Here is a 23,558-nt window from a genome sequence, read left to right on the forward strand (position 1 = left end):
GGATGTCTCTGCAAGTTGAGTTAGATCAGGAAGCTGATCCAGCTCAAAAATAACCTCATGAAAGTAGAATGGGCCAGTGGAGGACTGGGAAAATGAGTTGGGAGTGGGCCCCCTCAAACCAGCCCTGTGGCTGAAGAAAGTTGAAAGGAATAAAAATCTGCGTGACTGCGTGATAAAATTGCAGATGAGACCCAAGTTTGAAAAATGCAAAGTAATGCATTTTCTAACATGGAGAAAAGGAAATCATATTCTTCCTATTCAGTGGAGGTGCTGAATTTGCTAATATGCAGAAAATAGGTCTTTGGAGATAGTGTGGATAGTTCTTGGAAATTTTTGGTCAGCTTTGATCAAAAAGGCAAACAGTACTTAGGACAATTAGGACAGAAGGCAAGTAAGAACCATGGTTATACCATTGTATAACTGTGTAATATCGTATGTATAATATGGTTCCTTCTTCTCCCCAGGTCAGAAAGGTTGTAAATGAACTTTAAAAAGCTTGAAAAGGGCAGCAAGGGTGATAGGAAGTGTAGACTAAATACATCTAAGAGTAAATAATCTAGGTCTGGTCATCATAGAAAAGCAATTTCTCTAAAGGGGGCATAATGTGGTCTATGAGACTATGAATTGTGTGGGGAAGGTGAGTATGGAAAAACTATTGATTGTTTCCCATAATGCAGGAAGTGTTTTGTAACACAGTAAAATTATTTGGTTTATAACTAATAAAGAGAAGTTTTTTTCTGATATGATGCACAGCTAAACTGCGAAACTCATTGTTGTGAGGATTTTGTGGAAGCCAAAGATTGGAAGGGTTTAAAAACAAATTTAGGCAAAATCCTGGCAAAAACTCTCACTGCAGTGATGTCAACACAACTTCCCATTTGGAAAGTCTACATTGCCAGCTGCTGGAAGCTAGGAGGGTACATCAGAGAAAGATAACTCTCTATTTGTCTCTTAGGTTTTTTTCTTCCCCTGGGCATCCTCTGTTGGCCCTTGTCAAAGACCTCGTTCCATTCTATGGGAATCTTTGATCTGAGCCAGTATATCACATGCACTGCATTGCAGTGTGGGAACAATAATCAGAATCTAAGGTTATAAGATCATAGTTCCCTCAGGTAGGACAACTGAGCAAGTTACCAGTTCAGCTGGCAACAGAGAGTGAACAGTTTTCTGCTGAATGGCTTTGCAAACAGCGTGGTGGGGCCTGGAGCTGAGACAAGAGAGGCAGGAGTCCTGGGGAAAGCACGAGGTTGGGACCAAGGCTGTCGGCAGTGACACTGGCTTCACATGGGAAGATCTGACATCCTTCAGTTGTCCTCCTGTTCATTGCCACATAGCCCCTTCTCCTCTGCTATACTTGGTTTGACCTTGTGCCAAGTAGATGTATCTCAGGAAAGTCTATCTTTTTTCCTTTGGTAGGCTTATTTTCTGTCCCATTAGTGAGCTCAGTCAGCTTTCAGAGGGATTGCTGTGTCTAGGATTCACTACAGACAGTGTGTCACATGCTGCAGTGGCTAAGCTAATGGGAAATGCCAGCGAAGGGAATATGTCTAAGATGCTGTCTCCTAGCAGGAGCTCAGACAGTTATTTCTGGGAAATAAGGAGCCTGAAAAACATCTGAATGGGTTTTTTTGTGTTTTTTTTTCCTCTTCTTTTCTTCACTTGGGCACTAAAGCTTGTTTAGGGCAAACTTTTGGAAAGGCAGAGTCTAGGGATGCTGCTTCTGGATTGTCTTGCCATTATATCCAATGGCTGGGCAACTAAAGGCAGCATGGGGAATGTTGAACATCCTTAGTGATCAGGACTCTCTCTGTAAATACTGATGGTATCTTTTCAGTTCATCACCACAAACAGTTTTCATGGTGAAAGCACGCCTAGCATAGTAGACCCTTTCAAGAAGGGAAAGGAACTGAGGTAGCCGTCAGACAAACGTGGTTTTCACTATGCCCAGGAGAACCTAGAGCACCCTTTTGGCACCTCCAACACCTAAATAATTTTTTTGTACTCTGTGCCAGAATACCTTGGCACGATGGTAGGGCCCAAAATGTTTAATGTGGTTTGTGTTTGAGTTAAATTTGCAGAAGAAAAAGCTACCCACTATATATGATGGTCAATTAGATCATAGTAATCTTAGTTTCTCAGTCTTTTCTCTGCAATTCTGTTGTTCATTATAGCTAGTTGTCACCTTTTGCTATGTGAGAAATTGATAAGGAGCTGTCATGAAAGCCTAGTGTGAAACCATTTATTATGAAGATGTGCACTCTAGACAAGATGAGGTTTTGATCATCTTAGGGGTTTAAGTAGAAAGGAATTGGGAAGTGCAGGTCTAGCAGAGGAACTTTTTTAGGGGTGAAGATCAATAATTTTCATCTGACAGTGAAAATGTCAGATGAATGTCTCTTAATTCTTTTTTTTTTTCAATGTCGTAAAAGGCAGGATGTGTTAATTTGTACTGCAAAATAGGCTTGGGTGGTGTAAAGGTTTTGATGAGGCACCTATGAGGCAAGTTGTTGTGACACTGGGAATTTGGTAAGGCTTCTGGAAAACCAGTGTGACCCTAAAGAGTTTTAATCAGTTATTTGCGATACTTTCCCCCTAATGACACTGAAAGTCTAAGTGATACGAATGAATTGTCAAACCAGTGGAACAGGTATTTCAAATATATGAAAGGATATATGGTCGCATAGATCTCTGAATTAACAAATGCATGAAGTAGCTGAGATTATAGAGAGCCATGTTTGTGTATTTGAGAAATACTTCTTTAGAACTTTTTTCATAACAGGGCTTTTGATAATTGCTGATTATCTTGTGTTCTTAAGCCAAGAAGTGAGTATGGAAAGGATAAAAAGATCTGGAAAGGTTCTGTTTTTTAAAAATGCTTGTACTGTAGCGATAAAAGAGTAGTAGAGGTTGCCTCTCAGTTTCTGCCTTAGTCTGAATCCTTTTCTACTCACCTGAGTATGGCTGGTCAGCATCAAATTTAGCACAAATAACTAGTGTTTCCATGTCTGGTGGCTAGGGCTGAGGGCCGTAAAGGCAAAAAGGAAAACTGAGTCACTGCACAGTGGTGGTGCCAAAGGGATCTCTTTTGTCAAGGGAAATATCATCTTAGGAGTATGCGAGCCACTTGTGTTGATTCCCTGTCTGGCTTAAACACTACACTGGAGGCTGAGTCAGTTCCACAGCTGCAGGTTTGCAGACAAAGCAGGCCAGATCCCTTCTGTTGCAACTAATGTCATATGTGAGCCGTAAGAAGGTCAGAGGCAAAGGAAGTCAACGTTTATTGGGGCTTAGCAAAAAGTCATAGCCAAACTCTGAAGTGAGTCTGAACTGTGGTAACTCTTACTGACTTATTTCTGCTGGAGATCAATTCCCCTGCAGCAGTGGGGTCAAACCACTAAATGTGAAATGTATGAAGGGAGAGGACAAGCCCTGCTGTGAAGGTGACACAACTCTGTAGATCCTCTCAGCCCCAGATACAGCCCTATCTTCATGTTTTCCCAGAATGTAGCTCATAAAGCATTGAAGCTGACTAATAATAAAACATAGGGTTATCTCAAAGCTGGTGTTTCTACTAGAGAAAAAGTGAGACGTGATTTGTAAGAGTAGCACAACAGCAGCAACAGATAGTTTGTGGGTTGGCAGGTCAGTTAACTGAGAGTAGGAGCTGGAAATGCAAAACTGAAATATCAGTGTTACTGCTTCTTATGAAGTGTCTGCGCGTCCTGTTCCTTCAGCGGGAGCCACAGACCATGCAGTCCTTCAGGAACCCAGCCATGATGCCCTTCGCCACAGGTCTCCCATCTTCCCTGGGTTTTCCTCACCCTCACCACTTAGTGTTGTTCTCCTTCCTGTCCTTCTTAAGGCTTTTTACTGTTAAACCCTGACCTGCAGACTGTTGAAACACTCTCTTCAGTACCCTCTTCTTATGTTCTTCCACAACGCAGGGGTTCACCACCTGCTGACGTAAGTGGGGGTGCTCGTCTGTTAAGACTCCTGTGTTGCTATTAGCACTTAGTGAGATGGCTGTTAAGTCGGAAGCTCATTCTCAGAATACAGCAAAGCACTCCTTCTCAAGAGCCGACTCTCTGTAATGTTATAAAACTTGGACATGGTGCTCTGAAATTCAGATTTCTTTGGAAGGAAGCTTTCACAGGATGGGGGAATTTTTATGTAAGAATGTTGAAAACATAAAACTGTGTCTTGACGTACTTGCTGCATCTTTGAGTCCAAGAATACAGTTCACGCACTGTCTTCAGGGTTTGAGTTCCAGTGTTTCCAGAGCTCGAAGTTGCTGTAATACAATGATTTTTTTGTGAGATTAACATTTTCTGAGAAATATAAAGAGCGTGTTCATTCCCCGCCCACAGGGTGGAAGGATGGATTCACTGAAGACCTGTGCTTTGAGGTTGTGTATTAAGAATCTGAAAGGAATCTGTTCTTCAAAGCTGCTTTTTTCCCCTTGTGAACTAAATTTACTCTCATGCTGTTAATTCCTCCTTCCCCCGCAATCCTTCTCAACGTGCCCCAAGTTCAAACGGTTTCACGGTATTATGAAAGTGGCAGCCTTGGTCTTTTTGTGAGCAGGAGAGGGTCTGGTGTTGGCTATAGCCAAACTGCAATTATCATTACTTTGCTAAGCTCCCTGTTATGCTGCCTGTTACTACCGTTAGGTGATACTTTGTTGTACAGTGTGCTGATGCAATCGTTTTCTTTCCCACCTTACCATTTTCTGTAAATCCCTGTGCTCAGAGGACACCCAGGGAAATTAAAAACAAAAAGCCACAATCCAAGACCTATTTGTGAACTATAAATTGGAATAGACTTCTGGCTATTTCCCGATATGTAGTGCCTGATGAGACTTTCTGCGAGCTCTTAAGATCTCCCTTAATAGCTGCCAGCCCTGGGCTGCATTACAGTACCAAATGCCTCTGCTTGTCATGGAGTTGCATAAATGCTGTTGCTTGAGAAAGCCTGTCTGGCGTTGGCAAACTGGTGCCAACACACTCCAGATTATCAAGTGCGGCGGAGCTCGGCTCTGCCTTGCCCTAATGCTGGCTGCTGCCTTTTCTAGTGTATCCAAGGAAAAAAAGAGAGGAAAGAGCAGCTGTGGCAGCAGCTACTGAAGGCCAGATTTGCGGTGTGCTGGGTGAGGTTGGCAGGGGAGTCTGCTGTGGTTTATGTTATCTTGCTGGGTTTCGATATTAGTGGGCAAGTCAGAAGGTCAGATGGTAGATGTAGGAATAGATGGTTGTAGTAGGAATGCTTTTGTGAAAGCAGAGGTGCCTGTCTAAAAAGGAGATAATGGAGCAGAATGCACTTGGCATAAATTCATAAGCTTTGTGCATTAACTGCAGTTGGTAAGCTCATAATACAGGCTTTAAACTGCTGTTGCTTTTTTAGAAGGAAAGGCTTGATCCAGTTTGGTATCAGTTGGGGTGTATAACACCTTTTAGGAGAGTCTATTTAGTTGGCATTGGAGACAATCTCTTTTTTTTTTTTTTTTTTAAGTCAATTTTGATCCTCTCAGAGGTTGAAATGGGAGTAGAATTACAGCACTTTGATAGCCAAAGGTTTCTCGTGAGATGCCAGTTACCCTTACGGAGTATAGCTGGTTCTGGCAGAAACAGCTTTTCAGAATAGCATTAGTTACTGCAATAAAGTAAATTGCTTGTCCCATCTTTTAGACAAGGTGAAAAATACCAATGTGAGTTGTAGCTGTGGTAGCAGTTTGCATAGCGGTCTCCTGAGCCAGGCTGAGATGAGATAACCTTGTCTCAGATCAGAAATGCTTGTGAGATCCTTCTGAAACCAAATCAGTACCTTCCCTCTGAAGTGAAAATGTGATGGCTAGTTTTCAAGGACACTGAGGGCAAAAAAATTGGAGGGCGGGAGGACGGGGGAAACAGATCAATGTAGATAAAGTAGCAGTGTTGATGGATCTAAATTTAATGGAAGCTAATAATAAAAAACTTAGTCTTTCTTGTGACAACATTTGGGATGAATTGTGATTTTATTCCTTTGCTTGAACTTGAGTTTTAATGGAGACACAAATTGCCAGAATCAGGGATGTAATCATGGAAAAATCATGCTGTCTGACTTGGGACTGCTAGAGGCCTTTATACCTCACCTTTCACTGCTTCTCAATTTCTTTCCATTTTTTTCTGTACCCTGCATCCCCCTCCTGCCGTTATCCCTCCTCCTCCTCCTGCCCACAAGGCTCTACAATTCCCTAAGCAGCCTTTCTTTAACCCTCCCCACCCCCATTTCTTAGGATTTAGGGCTTGTTGACCTCTTTAGGAACCACTGCAGCTAAAACCAGAAAGCCAGATACTGGTTTTGTTCTTTCCCAGTCGTGAATTCAGAGCCCTGGCATCAATACAATAATGAAACCCTTGTTGGGTTTCGTTCCCCACCCCAATAGGAGCCTTGTCCATGGGATTTTGTTTGTTGTTACTGTTAGTACATCATGGGGGATGCACAGCCACAAGCTGGAAGCAAACAAACAGCAGCGAAAAACAACCACAAACAAATAGCATTTGTCAGATCCCTGTTGTCAAGAGGTTTTCATTCAAAGTCTTAAAGCAGCAGTGAGCATGCAGCATTGCCCCAAAGCATGGAAACCACCAATAACAGGCAAATGCAAACATTTTGCCTATTAGGGTGTCTACAGCTTCTCTTCTTACTGTTGCACTGCTGTCTGTAGAGAGGACTCTGTACCGTGCAGGTGGAAAATTTCCGTCCTGGTATGTGCCAGCAAGGAGTGGCAGGGAGGCAACAACTGGATGATTTAGAAATTAAGCACACGCACATGCACCCCACTTCCCGGCAGATGAAACGCCTCCTCACCTCCACCTTCAGCTGCATGGAGACGAACAAAGAGGCTGCACAGGGGCAGCTGAGTAATTCTAATTTAGGAGGGGCAAACAGAGACCTCTGGCCTGCTTGAGCCCAGCCTGACTGTGAGGGAGCACCCTGGCCATGCTGCAGGCTCCTCACTGTCCTCTCCCCGCTACCCAGAGAAGGGATGTCCCCCCAGGCAGGGCCTGGGAAGCAAAGGGGTGCTGTCGGGTCCCTCCTTGCTCTCCTTGTGACAGTGGTGTGGGCCTTGGGCCACACACAGCTTGCAAATGCTTTGAAGACAGTGTCTGCTGGCGCTGTGTGCTCTGCCCAGTGGGGCTGCTTGGTGGGCAGGGAGCCCTTCCCCAGGGCAATGTGAGACCCTGCGGAGCCATTGCTATCGTGGGGTCACCCTGAACCCCTGAGGTTTGCTGAGGGCAGAAGCCCCAAAGCACACACATGGGGATTTTGGGACATGGTCAGTCAGGAAACCTGGGCATGTTGGGCAAGCTAAGTCTAAACCTGTAGGCAGGGGAGGGTCTCTGCCAGCTGAAGCTGTGCTTCTCTCATGTGATCCCCAGACCTTCAGTGCTCTCCCAAATATTTCTCTTCTGTTGCAAAGCAGCAAGAAAGCATTTCCCTGAGGTCTGTCCTGGTGCGGTGTGATGGGATTGAGGCAAATTTTGTTACAGTCTGCAGCGTGATGGCCCATCTCTCTAGGCAAAAGTTCCAGCAGATCTTATGGGTTGTTTGTGCAGCTTATGTAAATATTTTCAACAGGTTTTTTTTCTTTGATGTGTGCATACAGATTGTGTTAGTGTTAATGAGAATCTGATCTCCCTTCTTGGTGAGGGTTTTCACATGCGGATGGGCCGTAGGGCATTGGATTTAACATCGCAGTTTAAAGGATTGGAAAATTGTTCAGGGAATCGAGGTTAGTGAGATGCAATTTGGGAAGTTACAACTATGTTCTTGATTACAAGAAAGGATAAACCTTTAATAACAATTTTCTAAACGTGTCTAAAAAACATGAAAATGCCATCAGCTTTGCAAGAAACTGCTGTATTGGGTTTTGTTGACAAATGGAGAGCATTCAGATCCTCCTAGAGGTCATGTAGGTCTGGGATGAGGGAGTTTATAGCAAAAGGCAGGAGTGGTTGACTGAAGTGCTGCTATTTGTAGTGTTAGCAAGAAGGCCAGCTCCTCTTCTGAACCTGTGTGACTTAGGGGAGTCCTGGCTATGAGTCAGGGCAGAGAGACTAGGTAAGTTTGTCATTAGACCATATACAAGCTCCGCTGAGGTCAATGTTTGTCAGGATTTTGTGTTCCCTACTGCAGGGAATGGCAGGTCTGTAAAATCAAGCTCCAAACTCAACAAAAAAAAAAACAACAAAAGGCAGCTTTTGTATTTATCTTAAAATAATTAGATGATGTTAACAGGTTTGGGATATTCTCATTTCAGATGGGAAGTAAATGCACCACTTCCCCTGCTAATCTGTGAAACCAGAGATTCACAGCATTCGGCTTGACTATTCATGATTTATTTACTTTTAAAAATTCAGACATAGGCATGTGTGTGATGATTTATTCCTCCTTGTAATTGGATACAGTGATTAAATGAGCTTGCATATTATACTTCATTGTCCTTCTGGGATGTGGGCTGCTGTGTCTTTAAAACAGCAGCTCCTAATAGAATTGATTCCAGCTCCTGTATATTTACTGTAATCGGTGATGTGTTTCTAAAAACTGATTTGGAAAATTGCTTTTAAATATATGTTCTTATATAGGAAGTATTTAGCTAGCTGGAGAGTGGTACGTAATTCTCAGAGTCTTCCTTTAAGATGCGCTGACAGGCACTTTTTAGTAAAAATAAATATATGCTCGCTGTTTTGTAACCTGAAAGAAGCTATAGGTAGTGTTACACGAAGCAGAAGTGTTTACCAGCCTGCAGCCACAGGCAAGTGATTGCAGTCTGTTTAAGGAGACTGTCATCATGTAATTGATGATTTTCCATAGACTAGCCAGGGATGATATAGAAAGGATACTGCTTCTTAGTATGGAAAAAAAAAATTTAAAATGGATTTTTATTATCGGCCTTAATGACTAACTGAATAAGCAAAGCAGTTTAATGAAAAAAGCCTTATTTACAGAAACAAATGCAGAAAGATAATGAGTTACCATTTTACATCTCTACAGGCGTTCAGAAGCCACACTGTCTGTGACTGGTGCTATGCAAACACAAAGTAAGAGACAGTGCTCTGCCCTGGGAATTTGTAGGGTCCACTAAGAGAAGACCCAGCAACCTGGTGCAGCAGGGAGATGGGGAAAGCAGTGATGGGAAGCCTTATTAGAGAAACTGGGTATGGACACAGTTTGCAGAATTTTAAATACGGAGGATATCTCGGTGATGCTAGTAGTCCCAGTTTTGAGATTGTATCTTTTAATCAAAAAACCCCAGTCCTACCAGCAGCAGCTTGAGGCACTATCGCTACGTATCCTTTGGCTGAGTTATTTTATGTCTACAAACATAGCTGTGCTTACACGGCAGCCTTTACTTCAATGAGACAATAATTTGTCTCTCTCTTTCTTCTACAGATGCACTTACTCCCGTTACTTATAGGGATATGGTGTCTTTGAGAATTTGCTGTCCTGTCTCAATTTTGGTTGAAAATTGTCAGCAGATTCGAAGGTTACAGGGATAAGGGAGAGCAAGACTTGCAGACAGTTGCAAAAGCTATTTTCCTTTGGGCAACAAGAAAGAAAAAGAAATTCTGAAGGAGAGTAGAAAGTATGCTGCTTTTAGCCTATCTCATTTGAAAAAGGTTTGGAAATATGATAGGGAAAAGTGATTTGCAGTGGGGTCACCCTCTGAATCTCACATTTCGTGGTTTTGGCCTTACTGGCAGGAGGTGAAATGCACTAGTATTGTCTGTGTGGGACTGCAGAGAGGTGAGCAGAACTGGAGTGAGGACACTGGGTTTGTACTCTCAGCCTCGGTAGGTGCCTCCACCTCAGCTAGTGCAGTCTCTGGGCCTGGGTCTGCCTCCCTTTTGCTGTACAAGGGAAAAATAAAGCTTGTGTGTTTTGCAAAAACCATGCTGGCATTTATGACTGAAAAAAGCTATGAAGATGAAAGGTGGCAGCAAGCACTAGCACAGCCAGATGATGTTATGTATAGTGGTGAAACATGGATATGGAGCAGATGAGCCAAGAGGCCTGGTTTAATACAGTATCCTACCTGTTACTGCAGTTCATGATTTTTACATTTATCCTGAACACTGCATTGGATTCACTTAAGCTTGTGCAGAAAGGTATGGTTTACATCTTGGCCAAGGCGATTCCTCTCTGCTCCATGGAAGCCCAAGGAACAGCTGGCAGTGTTGATGAAGGGGTAAAAGCTGAAGAATTTCCCCACATCTCTTCCATTAGATGCTTTACAGTTAGTGCATGAAAGACACAGTATCTTGTAAGACTTGGAAAAGAAAGATACCGAAGAAGAAAGCTGGGCTATACCAGTCCAAAGTTATATATACAAGAGTTGTGCTCTGGGTGTATTTTATGTGACTAAATCAATAAATAGCACTAAAAATATGAAATAATGGCAAAAGTAAATATACACCTTTAGAAAATTACCCCACTGGGCTTTCATCCAGTAATTGCTTAATATCCCTGCTTTATTTAACTGAAATAAGCAAGGCCATCAAATAAAATCCCCGAGTAATTACGGTACAGCTGAATCAAGGATCTAACGCTTAAAAGTGTAACATTGAACTACTGTGTATTGCAATCAGCACAAGGTCTTTGCACAAGAACACAGTTCTGCTGCCACAGGGAATTGTGCCCATGCAGGAATTTTAATACTCACAAGCAGGTGAACTCCAGATAATGTCTGTTCCTTGTGTCTTACCCTTGTATGATCTTTAAACCATGCAAGCAAGAACCTTTATTTCTTTCATTCTGCTGTCAGTACTGGGTTGTACTGACAAACCCAATAGTTTCAAGATGTTCTTAATACATACACAGACTATGTACAAGGCATTTTTTTTATTGCTGTCTTCCATTAAGTTGTAATTACAAGGAGAAAAGCTGTCTTTAATTACATGTTAACCTGTCATTGGAGTGATTTGGGTGTCTCGGTATAGCAAGTGCAATTTCAGGTTCATAATTTAAGGGCATATATCATGTAAATAAGTCTACAATTAATATAATATTGTGTTTTAACACCACTGTCATGAAACACATTAAGTTTTTTTGGAACCCATTCACCACATGAGGAGGCAAAATGCAGCTGCCATATGAGTTCTCCGACGCTTGTTGTTCTGGTTTTATGCTGTGAAGCTGTGCTTCACTGCCACGGGGGGGAAGGTAGGTGTGAGCAGTGCAAGATGCAAGTATGGCCCTGTTTTGGTTTTCGAATTCTTTAAGGTGTAGTGTCCCTCCTGACCACTCACCCCTCACCCCACCTACCCCACCCCCCCAGTGCAAGGAGGTCTCTGCTGTGTTTTATAGGTGTTTAGATTTTGCATTTGTTATTTCAGAGGTATCTGAGCAGTCTGTGCCCATCAGCCTAAAGTATTGTACACCCTGGGGCAAAACGTTGGTAGTGGCATCCTTCAGCACTGCACCGAGATTCCAGTATGCTAAAGACTGTCGGGTCTTCTGTGGGGTTTGCAAGATCTGTTCCCTCCTCCTCCTTGTCCCCTGCCCAGCAGAGCCTGTAACACATCGCAGCTGTGTCGTGCCTTTGCTGGGCCTTTCGCCTCCATATGTCAGAAGGTGTTGGCAAGTGAGTCGCTGCTTTTGAGGTTACATGACAGTGAGGCACAGCTGCAAACCCTAACCTAGTCTGTGCGACCCGATACAGCAAAACTGTCCTGTGACTTGACCCAGTGCATTGCTATTTCACATTCTGGAAGAAGTCAGTGGTCTGTCCGTTAGTCTAGTGCATGCTATTGCCATCTTATGCGGAGATTTGGACCAAATCCAACAGTTCTTGCTCAGATGAAAATGTCATCATTCCCTTTGTAGGCAGTTCTGCCAAATCTACAGAAGCCAGGAGCATTATGCCAGTGGAGGCTTTGTCGTGCTAGGCTTCCCTGAAGAGTCGCTGTGATTTACTGCACATGCTCCAGTGCCACATGTTGGGGAGCTTGCACTGCTTAGCATATTTATGATAATTTGGCTCCCAGGGGCAAACAAGTTTCTACTTATATCTCCTTCCCTGGGCCGAAGCACAAAGAGATTTCCCCTTGCTGCTTTGTAGGGGGAAAAGAATAGATCAAAGCTTCTTGCTAAACACTTTTAAAAATACACAGTGTGGATCTGTACATTTCTGTTCCCTTAAGGGACCTATCCTTCCAGTTGGTATGGAAAGCAGTTAGCAGCAGGTGCTGGGGATAACACTGCGTGCTGAAGTGTAGGTATTGCACCTGACCTGCAGAGCTTTAGATGTGGCATTGCCACATGTAGTTAGACATGTCCTGTATCCATATTATGTACTGGTATGGAATGTATTCTGGTCACTATACTGTAGTTGTCATAATCTGCTGCACTGGATATTGTCCAAATACAGTGGATTTTGGAGCCTGTCATTAGGTACTGAAGTTAAAATTGATTGGGCTAATAGTCTTAACTTATCATGTATTGGAAAACACTGCCAATTAAGATTTTTTTTTAATATATACAGATGTTATTTTTGGGTTGCAAACATAAAATTTGGGTTCATGCCCTAGTGAGGCCACATCTGGAGTACTGTGTCCAGTTTTGGGCCCCCCAGTTTAAGGACAGGGAACTGCTTGAGCAAGTCCAACAGAGAGCTACAAAGATAGTCAGGGGACTGGAGCATCTCCCTTATGAGGAAAGGCTGAGAAACTTGGGTTTGTTCAGCCTGGAGAAGTCTGAGGGGGATTTCATCAATACCTATAAATATCTAAAGGGTGGGTGTCAGGATGATGGGACTAGGCTCTTTTCGGTGGTGCCCAGTGACAGGACAAGGGGCAACGGGCACAAGCTGGAACACAGGAAGTTCCACCTCAGGATGAGAAAAAACTTCTTTCCTGTGAGGGTGCCAGAGCAGTGGAACAGGCTGCCCAGGGAGGTTGTGGGGTCTCCTTCCCTGGAGACATTCAAAACCTGCCTGGATGCATTCCTGTGCCCCCTGCTCTAGGTGTGCCTGCTCAAGCAGGGGGGTTGGACAAGATGATCTCCAGAGGTCCCTTCCAACCCCGTGATTCTGTGATATTCTCAGAAATTTCACTGAAAGTAGGCTCTTTTAAAATATCACAAATTGAAGACCCAAACCTGAAGAACTCAATCTTTTTTTTTTGAAGATAGGATATTCTTATATTTATATACAATGTTAGATTTGAAGGTTACTGTTTCCTAGGAGCAGATTTTCCAATTCAGCGGTGAGAAAGACATGCTGAACTTGAAACTTGGCTCTTCTTCAATGCCATATGAGTGTTGGATAGCAAAGGTTAAAAAAATGAAGATTAAGTAAATTTTCCTTTATATTAACTTCCTGAAAGTTGAACGTTTAGTCTAATTTTAGAGTTTCCTTTAGATTCAAGTATCTGTTGGACATGGGAAAAGGCTTGAGCAGCTACGAGCACCTCATAACCCACTTGGTAGGACCCACTTGGTCAGACCAGGCTTGCAGTGGCAGAGGGGGCAGGTGACGCAGCCTTTTTCGTGTGTGCTGCTGTCTGTTGCTGGAGTACATCTGTGCTGCCACCAGGTCTAAGTGGTCCTGCTGAGGCAGTGACAGCTCTTGCTGGCACCTGGAATTTGCGTCATTGAGGAGTCCAGGCTGGAGAGCATTGCATCTCATTGGGTGCCTGGAGAAGAGGATGAGGCAGGGATGCAAAGAAGTGCAAGTGCAAGGCAGAAGCAGAAAAGTAGAAACTTGCATTTGCTCACACGACTTTCACTGAGACATGCTGGTGACTGTGGGGTGTCGGGCAGTGTGCCCGCTGGGGGTGAAAACCTGTGAGGGCAGACCAGCAGCATGCTGTGCTGTTACTGCTGCATGCCTGTCTCTTCTGCCCCGTAAGGCAGCTGGACCTGGGCAGAAGCATGAAAGGGAATCATTAAATGTTTTATCCTCCATCCGGCTGCTCCGGGCAATCCTGGCCTGGCTGGCTTATTTTAAAAAAATCAATGGAGAGAGAGGATGGGTTTTTCTTCTAAAGTACTTCGGGAGGTGCCTGATGCGAACAAGGAGTAGTCTTCTGCAGTGGGGCTCATGTGAGGACTTCATGTTAAAATACCTCAGTTTATTGTCAGGTGACATTTCACTGCATAGAAAGCTGTAGTTGCAGTAGTCAAAGGCTTTTTTTAACAGAAAGTAGCAATATCTTAGGATGACTGCTGTAGGCAGTACTTCTAATATTTCAAAATGTATAAGGTGTAGTGGATTTGTCCAATAATTTCAAATAACCCTGGCCATTATAGCTGCACATTAATCACGAGGGCTCCCTCCTACCTGGGGAAAAAAAAAGAGCTTCAGATTTCTATGTGGAAAAATTAGTGCCTCATTAAAGCTAGACAAGTTTGACATTTGCTCTCTGCCTGTGGTTTCAGGGCTTTTTGTCCCTCAAACAAAATATGAAACTGCTCCAATACATGTGATAGCAGCAACTGGAATGCAACTTTAGGAGGATCTTTGACCTTACCAGACAGAATGTGTTTGATTCATTCTGCAGATGTTAAAATACTGCCAGAAATCTCTGGGAGATGACCTTAGAAATTATTCCTTATTCAGATTTTTGTGCTCTAATAAAAGTTCTAGTTGTACAGGTTAAATATCTTGCCCTTACGTATTTTCTTTTTCTAACCTAATGCCAGAAATAAATGGCTTGCTCTTTATTCCTTTGGGCATTGATTTCTTGGTGCTTCAGTGGTTAGATGACATAACTACTATAATTGTTTTAATACATTAGCAGCAAATTATATATTGATGTTCTTTTTTCCATTGACCTTTTTTTCTCGACATAATTTTCATTTTTTGCTTCATGCTGTGTCCATGGTGGCATAGCATTTTTAGAGGATTTGATTTTTGGATTAAGGGCTAATCCTGCAAGGTCCTGAGCACCATTGCCATCTGCTGAAGTCAAGGGAGATCTGGGACTGCTCAGCACCCTCTCAGATGTGAGCAATATCTTGCTAGATCAAATAGTAATGATAGCAGTTTGCATTTACTGTTTGTACTCGGAGACATCCTGACATTTTTACTAAATTGCTGTGGAATTACAGATTATTGAGAAACTCCTATCTTTGAAAAGAGTTGCCCTCAAATCGTTTTTCCATTTCTGCAGAACAAGCAATTTTCTGATTAGAACTACAACTGGCTGGACATGCATTTGCATTGCTGAAAGGTTTCAGAGCATTGCATAGTGTTATGTGAACCAAAACATGAAAAAATTCTACATGTAGCAGTGTCTGCCTTGAGGTGTGATTATAATTTTTCTTATTTTACAGAAAGGAGCAAGAGGGATGACAAGAATTATTTACAACAATTATTTTAAGAGCTTTCAGCACTGAGAGGCTGAAAAACTTGAAAATGCTGTGCTGTAGCCCTCATTTAGTTTAATTTGAACTCAGTGAGTGAATATTTAAAATAGCAAAAAATGTCTGTTCCCTATAGAATAGTAAGTAATCAGCATCCATTTTACTCAGGCACAGGGAGCTCATCTGCCTGTTTGCCCAGCTGTAACCCCATCTCATAGGGCTGCGCTTCTTGATGATGGTGAGAAACCCAAGTTTTAACTATTTCTGCGCAGTTATGGTATTGTTAACCCCCTCAGTGAATATTTTCTGTAAAAAAAATTATCTCCAGTATGTGCTTTGAAGTCATAAGGTGCATTAGCATTATGGAGGCCAGCTTTTCAGTCATACACAGGACGATAAAAACCCCAAAGGACTCAGTTGGTTTGGGGTCCCCCCCCCAGATATACTCTGGAGGATGAGCCTTACTAAATATTAAAGAGAAGTGGCTGGTCCTGCGAGGTGGGGATGATGCAGTGGATGTAAATGAGAGCAAGTTTTGAAATTTTTGGTGACTTTTAAATTCGTAATTCTGGCTAATACTGGTAAGTGTATTAAGGTAAGGGGGTGTCAGGAGCTGACCATGTGGTCATCCCATCATCTTTGCTGTAATCACAAATGGGAAATGGCATAGCTAAAGAGTTTTAGAATTTGTTGTACGTTATTTAAAATACATTTATTTCTTTCTTCATCTTTGTGTTTCTCAAACAGCCCCCCCGCCCCTCCCCCCAAACTCCAAAGATGTCTTGTTATTGCACGAAACTCAGATTTTGCACTGATGGTTGAAAAATGCACATGTAACCCCCATTCACATTTCATGCTGCTGCTGCCCACAAATACATTATATTCAGGTTCTAACATGCTTCAGGATGAAGATCTTATGATCTCTCCTTCTATTTGCTATGTTTCTGAAAGATAAATTGAGCAGTAAGGTCATTTAGCAATTTCCTCAGCTTGGAAATCAAAGAGTTGAGAGAGTAATGTTTTTAATTCAGTACATGAGTTTTCATACTTTTGCTCAGTTTAGTTCTCTCAGAGTGAAAACCACAATTGCTGTGTAACAGGGTAAGGGTTGCTGAAGTGACAGAACAAAATTGCCACAAGAGTAGTTTTAACCTATGAGTTAACTGTGAATTGCAGTAGCTTATTCATTCAAGCATCTCTTTTTTTTTCTTCTCCCCCCCCCCCCCCCCCCAATCTCCGTACAGGTTTGGTCTCCTCCAGCAAATCCTCAGACAAAGCTGAATAGCTACTTTGCATAAAGTGGAAAAAGACTTGCATTCCAGTACTTTATCTATATTTTCTTATAATCCGATTTAGTGTGGAATACAAGTCTAAAAAACCCTTAAATCTTTCTGTAATTCTTGCACAGCCATTCACAATGGATTTGTACAGTGCAAAGTGGAAGAGATTTGTGTTCATAATGGTGATAAGTTAAAACAACTCATCTGGGTTGTTTTTTTCTTTCATTGCAGTTTAAGTTTATTATTAGTACCCTCTCCTCAACTAACAGTATGTGATACAATCTGCAGATAAAGGAATATAGGGTCTATATGTTTATACTCCTCTCTATAGTTACCTTTTGTAAACCATTTAATTATAAGCAAAAAGATTTCTGCATTGCATATTTAAAATCCTGTTGGCCTTCTTGTTTTGCATAGCTTTATTTTTTCTTAACATTTCAATAAGCATGTAATGGCAAAGAAAGAACATGGAAACAGAAATGCTATAGAGTGGGAAGAACAGGGTGTGCAAAGTTGCCCTGTAAAGTCTGATATGAAAAAGAGAATGTTTCTTGGTCACCTCATCAATCACAGTTTGCCACTAGAAGTTGGAGGACTTGTTTGGCTTTTTTCACCTTTTCCACCCCAATTTCCCCCCCCCCCCCCCCCCGGTAGCCATTGAGAAACAGCAAAAGCTGCTGAGGATGTAACAGGGTGATCAGAAAGCCAGGACAAACTGGAATTTGTCTTCAAGTTACCTCTTCTTGTGGGTATAAAGGGATTAATGACTCAGTGCTGGCATTAGGCATGGTTATATCTGGCTTAGCTGGACAGGGTGTCTAATGTTAGCGATAGAGCAATAGGTATATTCTGAATACAGTTTGAGCTATTGAACATGTTTGTAATGTAAATGTGTATACAGTATTGTTTCAGCTGTGATGGTCTAAAGACACTGGTTGGTGCACATGCATACTAGTAAATAATGTGTGGACATATAAATTGCTAGGTGGGTAGTTAGGTGTATCTCTCTCTAATGCTGGAATATTTCCCTACTTTTCCTTCTTTACTCATTTTGCATGACAGCTGAACTGAAATATTTGCTTTCAAAAACTGTCCTCAAATACATTTAATCAAAAGATTTTGATTTTTACTCCATTTGACAAAGGCATTTCCTTTAGATTAAGTCTCTTTTCATGTTCAGGTAACAGGTTTTTAATGTGAGACTGCTCCACTGATGTCTTGTACCAATGTGGTAGTTTAAGAAAACACTCAAATTTGAGAAGACCTTACAGGTGTTAGATGTGGCAACACCACGAAGTGTACTGCCTGCATGATTTGTTAAATGTGCATTGCGGACGATTTCTGGCTACAGTCTGTCCTAAGGCTTAGTGATTGATACCCTGCCTAGAGAAGGAAGGTGGAGAAGGGAGAAAAAAACCTGTTGTTTGAAAAATCAAATTTGGTGTGTGAACCCATGTGAGAAATGTGTTCTGCCCTCCTGGCCTTAAAAATATGCCCTCACGTTGAGTTAAGGTTTGTAGTTGTCCTCTTGGAGAGAAAGGGTATGATCTGGTTAGAGAGGTGAGTGGGCACATGGAAATCGGCAGGAAATCCTCTGGATTTTTTAAGTACATGGGAATATATGCTGTGTTGGTTGTGCAAATATATGACTATTTGTTGCCTCTGGGACTCTAGGTCCCCCTTCCACACCGAATACACCATCGTTGCCACTGGCTGTCATCACCTTCTATATGCAATACAGTAGCAAGTTCTCTTGTAGACGTATTGCTGGGTCCTTTAGTTACCAGCTGAAAGCAAATGTTCCCTGGGTAATTCGCATGGGTCAGAACATCCCATGTCTATATACTGCTTTTTTCATCCTTCAGCCACCCTGAATGAATCTTACAGAAGGACTTGGATATCACAGAAAGATGGGAAGAGCAGCACTTAGTGCTCCTGGTAAAGGTGGTGCCGCCCACGCTGCCTTATTTCACCTGGGGAAAGGAGGGGATACACTCAGCCTGTGAGAAACTGTCTCAGCAGAAGCTGGTGTGAATTGATTATTCAATAACAGACAAGCACAGTGCCTGCTTTTTTATTATTTTTATGCCTATGGTACTCACACACATTCAGTGCGGCGAGATTAGTGCCTCAGGCTACCCCCAAAGAGCTGCAAGAGCAGGAGCCCATTGAACTCGTGCTGGTTCTGTTGCAAGTCTTAATGAAGCTTTAAAATGCTTGAAATTGTCTTTGAAATGAAATATTCCGTAGCTGCAAGCTAACGGCATACTTTGTAATAATTGCTTAGCCAAATAAAGGAAAATTGTGAGGAACAAAGAAAAATTAGATAGATGGCTGGAAGAAAATGATTAAATAAAAAATTCATGAAGAAGAGAAATTTTAAAAAAAGCATAGCATAGCATCACAGGCTTTTGCACAAAGACTTCCCTTCCAATGGGAGTTTTTCTTTTCCAACTATTAGTGCGCATTTGGTTCTCCCTGTTTGCTAAAAATACTAGAAAAACTTTTCTGTGGTAATGATGGGGAAAGTGGTCACAAATTTATGCAGAAACTGGGACACAGAGTAAAATTTAAAAGCAGAGGTATGCATTTCACTGCCATTCTGAGTGGGGGTATGGTGCACTATAAATAATTAATGGTTTGACTGGAATTGCCTGTTCTATTTTTAACTCTTAAATCAACTGTGACTAAGCAGAAGAACCCCAGAAAGACTTCTGTTCGTAATTAGCAGCCCAACTTCTACCCGTAGAGCCCTCCCTCATCCAAATTTACTGCTCTTAGTGGCTGTTAGTAACACAGAATGAAAAATTTGCTGTGAATAAATTCTCTTATCCTTAGCCTTTCTCTCTGTTTTCAGGTTAAGACCAGCAAATCGTTATTTGTGGACAGGTATTAATGTCCGAAATCATCTGAGGAGTGTGCAGTTGTTTGTTTTGAACAAATTATTTTTGAAGAATCAGTACACCCTCAGGTTTTGTGTCCTTGCTGTGGCATAAAAAGCCATTCTGAAATAATTTTAAATTACAGTTCATTTAGGAAGAAAAGACAGAAGATGGTTTCGGTGAACAGTAGGACTTCAGGGAAATATCTACAAGCCAGTGCAGGCATTTTAAAATATGAATATTACTGTAAAGTTTTTCGGTGATGTCTGGTAATAGATATTTAATCTAGGAAAAGCACTTTCATTGCTTACTTGTTAAAGTAATTTAATGGATGAGTGATGCTATTAATGGACCACATGTAGAATCCAGACTTTTGTTCCAAACATTCCTTTAGGGTTTACATTTCTAAACAAGTTCAGAGGCAATTTGAAGAGACCTAGCCTATATACAAGCTATGTGAATCATCATTTGTGAACTTGTCCTTTTCCTCTTCGCATTTCCTCTGCATTTGGAAGAAAAGGGAAACCAGTATATACATATGTGCAGCATTACGTCAGCTGAGTGATATGCCTTGTTTTGAGAAGGTTGTTAGAAGCCAGAGACTGAACAGATAGATGTACGATTGAGCATGCAGAGAGAGGGAGATAAACATAGAGCTTAAAAACAGTTACAAGCTGTCTGAACCAACATATAGTTTTAATCTTCCCTTTGTTATTTTTTTTTGAGAGAGAATTGCATTAGTAATATCTGTAGCATAGTTCTTGCAAAAAGTTTAAGAAAAAAACCCAAAAACCTCAAATCATAGCAAAACTGGCCTTTCCTCCCACCCCAGCGCTTCGGGGAGCTGGAATAATTGAAGATGGACATCTGTGATCAGGTATTAAAAATAAACTTCTAAATTGGTATTTTAACACCAGTTAGTAAGATAAAATCACGCTATAGAAAATTGGGGAGATAATCTGTTGTAAGTGTATCTTTGATTTCTTGAGGTTCACTGCACAGTCACATAGTTTAGTCAAGAGCTAAAATGTGGTTGTTGACTCCAAGAGCAGCAGTTTCCAAATAAATGTTTGTGAAACCTCCAACTTTAATAGCTGCATTGTATCATCCAAAAGATGTGCAACAGAATGAATAGATGACCTTTCAGATAGAGAACAAGCTGTTCACAATGTCTTTTCATTTACTGAGACAAAATATTCTTTTTATGCAGAGATAATACTTTCCACCGTTTTTAACAATGTTGGTGAAATATAAAGAATTTAGTTGTTTTGTTTCTGAATGCAAGGGGTTTAACTATGCATCTTCAGATCAGGACTCTTTCTAGACCAGCTGTGTTAAATGCATTGATCTAGCTAGATCTATTTGTCTTTTTTAAAGACAATGGAAGGATTTTGAATCCCGTGCTCACAGGGTGGGATGTCATTAGCTATCCATCCATGTGATATCCACGTGATATCTGGCTTTGAAGGATATATGGATGAATTCTTATTGCCATCCTATACTGCAACTATGGGGTCAATGATACACTGACAAGGAGGTCCAAGGCAGCTGTAACTGAAATTGGTCTAAATTATTGTGAAATTGCAGCCTTGGCGTGAAAAGCTGCTGGCATGCCCTCAGTTGCACATGCGTAGACAAGCACTAGCTTGGACTGGAACAGATCACGAACAGATAGTGAGAAAATCAGGATAAGGAAATCAGGGCTCAGCCTTATCTTTTTAATTCTTTCTAATTTTTCAGCCCTTAGTCTTTACAGTTGTAAATCCATCACTTCAATCACAACTGGATAGCGGGTACTATCTAGTAACGCTAACTAGTAACTAACTAGTTATACTGGTAGAGCATTTTTTGCTCTACAGTATAACCGGTATTACTTCGGTTGTCATTCAGCCTCTGTCCATGTGCCTGTTCCCATCTGAAAAACCAGGGGGTGCAAACCTGTTTTCTTATTAAAGGGAATGCAGTATATCTGCTGGAATTCATAGAAACACAGTGAACAGGATCTCCTCAAAACTTGAAGAAGATCTTACTACTTTGGGAAGAAAAAACCAAAAACCTGAACACAAACATTTTTATTTTGGGGTTAAAAAGACCAATATAATTCTCTTGTCTACTTGCAGAAAACTAAAGATTTTGGGTTTTGTGAACCAAAAGCAAATTCATTCCTAGATCATACATCTTATAGGAGTAATTGACTAAAATTGGAAGCAAATTTGTTTGAGTTGTAGAAAAATTTCAGTTGGAAGGGATCTGTGAAGGCATCTGGTCCAACCCCAGCTCGAAGCAGGTCCAGTAAGACCAGGATGCTCAGAGCTTTGCTCAGGCAAGCCCTGAATATTCCTGATGTTGGAGATTCTGCAGTCTGTCTAGGCAACCTGTCCCAGTGGTTGACCCTCCTTATAGGAGGAAAAAAAATCCCTTCTATCTAGACAAATTTTCCTTTGTTGCAATTCTTGTCATTTTGCTGCACACCTCTGGGAAAAGTCTGACATGATCTTATCTCTACTGTGCCGTTGGCTTTTTGAAGACCACCACAAGATTACCCTCAAGCCCTCTCATCCTAGGGCAAACCCACTCCTTTCAGCCTCCCTGCTGTAAAGGTTTAGAAAAATCCTAAAACTAGCATGGCATGGGAATGAGGAATGAGAAAGATACACCGAGATCTGAACTGGCGGTGCTTTCATCAGTTGTAGCAGCCTGAGGTGCTGCGAGTGCAGTGGGTGGAGATGGTCTGGCTGGAAGTACCTACCTTCAGCCCATTTTTGTAACACTGATAGAAACTGGGTGGAAAAAAAAAACAACTTCCATAATGTAATTAAGTAAACCTTAGGGAAAACTTCTCAGCACTTAAATGATGCCCACAAGACTAACCAGCTAAAATTTTTAGTCTATTTATTTCATGGTTCTCAACTACTGTGCATAGATGTTAATCACAGTACATGGCAATCACAGTTTTCTCTCTCCTATTACTAAAAGCTTTTCTTCTGAATTTCCAGAACAACATAGCTGGTGGAAGGGTTGCTTTGCATACAGCAGAGCAAATCAGGGTGGTGGTGTTCATGATAAGGACTCTTTTTTCTTGGTTTCTGAACTGTGGCTTATTTTGTGCATATTCATGCTTGGTTCTTTGAGAACTGGGAATGTGTGTGTTAAATAAAGGAACTGATCTTTGCAGTGACGACATATTGTTAACTGGTTGAAGCTTAGTTTGGTGTATTCTGTATGCTTTGGACCATTTTGGGGGTGTGTGTGTCCTATTCCTGCCATGCACACTAACAGGAGTAGATACTCTCTTCTTCCTCTCAATAACGTATAGTTGGGCTTTTTTGTCTTCCTCTGCAGAAACTCTCCTGGATGACTTCCTTCTCACGTACACAGTCTTCATGACGACTGATGACTTGTGCCAGGCACTTCTGAGGCAATATCCTTTTATTAAGTGTTGTATTAGCTAGGGTCACACAGTTATACCTAGGTTTATATATTGTCAAGCCTTATATCAATTGCAGTAAATTGCATGCCTGGGATAATTAGTTTTGCTCTTTGCATATGGATATTATTGAAGTACAACCCCGCATCGTTATTTTGAGGTTGCATGTAAGAAGGGTGAGGAAGGAGAACAATTATCTAATATTTTCTATGGCATGCTTAGAAGGTGGACTGCACCTGGGGTTTTGGCATCACACCACAAGAAATACACGAACAAATAGGAGAAACTACAGAAGAGAGCAACGGGAATTATCAATATTCTAGAAAAAAAAGACCTACAAAGGAGGATTGAAAGTATTGGGATTGTTTTACTAGAAAAGGAAAACTATAAATAGGACAATCTTTCAGGTAGGAAAGAGGAAGGGAAGAATCTGTTCCCATATCAATGCCAGATGGGACAAGAAGCAGTGAGATTAAATTGCTGTAAGACAGTTTCATGTTAGATACTAGGATTTTTTTTATATATTAGGAAAAGAAACACTGGGGTGGAAAATGTATGAGGCAGTAGAATCTTAGATATTGGAGACTATTAGGAAGAAGAAACTAGAAAATATATTCCAAGGAT

General features: G+C 41.5%; 1 protein-coding gene across 2 annotated transcripts in view; it reads left to right on the forward strand.

Annotated features, from left to right (window-relative positions):
* The window catches only part of RAPGEF5 (Rap guanine nucleotide exchange factor 5), a 161,196-nt gene that overhangs the window by 101,139 nt on the left and 36,499 nt on the right, over positions 1 to 23,558 (forward strand). For both annotated transcript variants that reach the window (XM_064444448.1, XM_064444449.1), the window contains one exon: positions 22,850 to 22,928. In XM_064444448.1, the coding sequence (XP_064300518.1) occupies positions 22,850 to 22,928 (79 nt within the window). The remainder of the gene's footprint in view (positions 1 to 22,849; positions 22,929 to 23,558) is intronic.

The sequence above is a fragment of the Phalacrocorax carbo genome, chromosome 2 (genome assembly GCF_963921805.1).
Source record: "Phalacrocorax carbo chromosome 2, bPhaCar2.1, whole genome shotgun sequence".
NCBI lineage: Eukaryota > Metazoa > Chordata > Aves > Suliformes > Phalacrocoracidae > Phalacrocorax > Phalacrocorax carbo.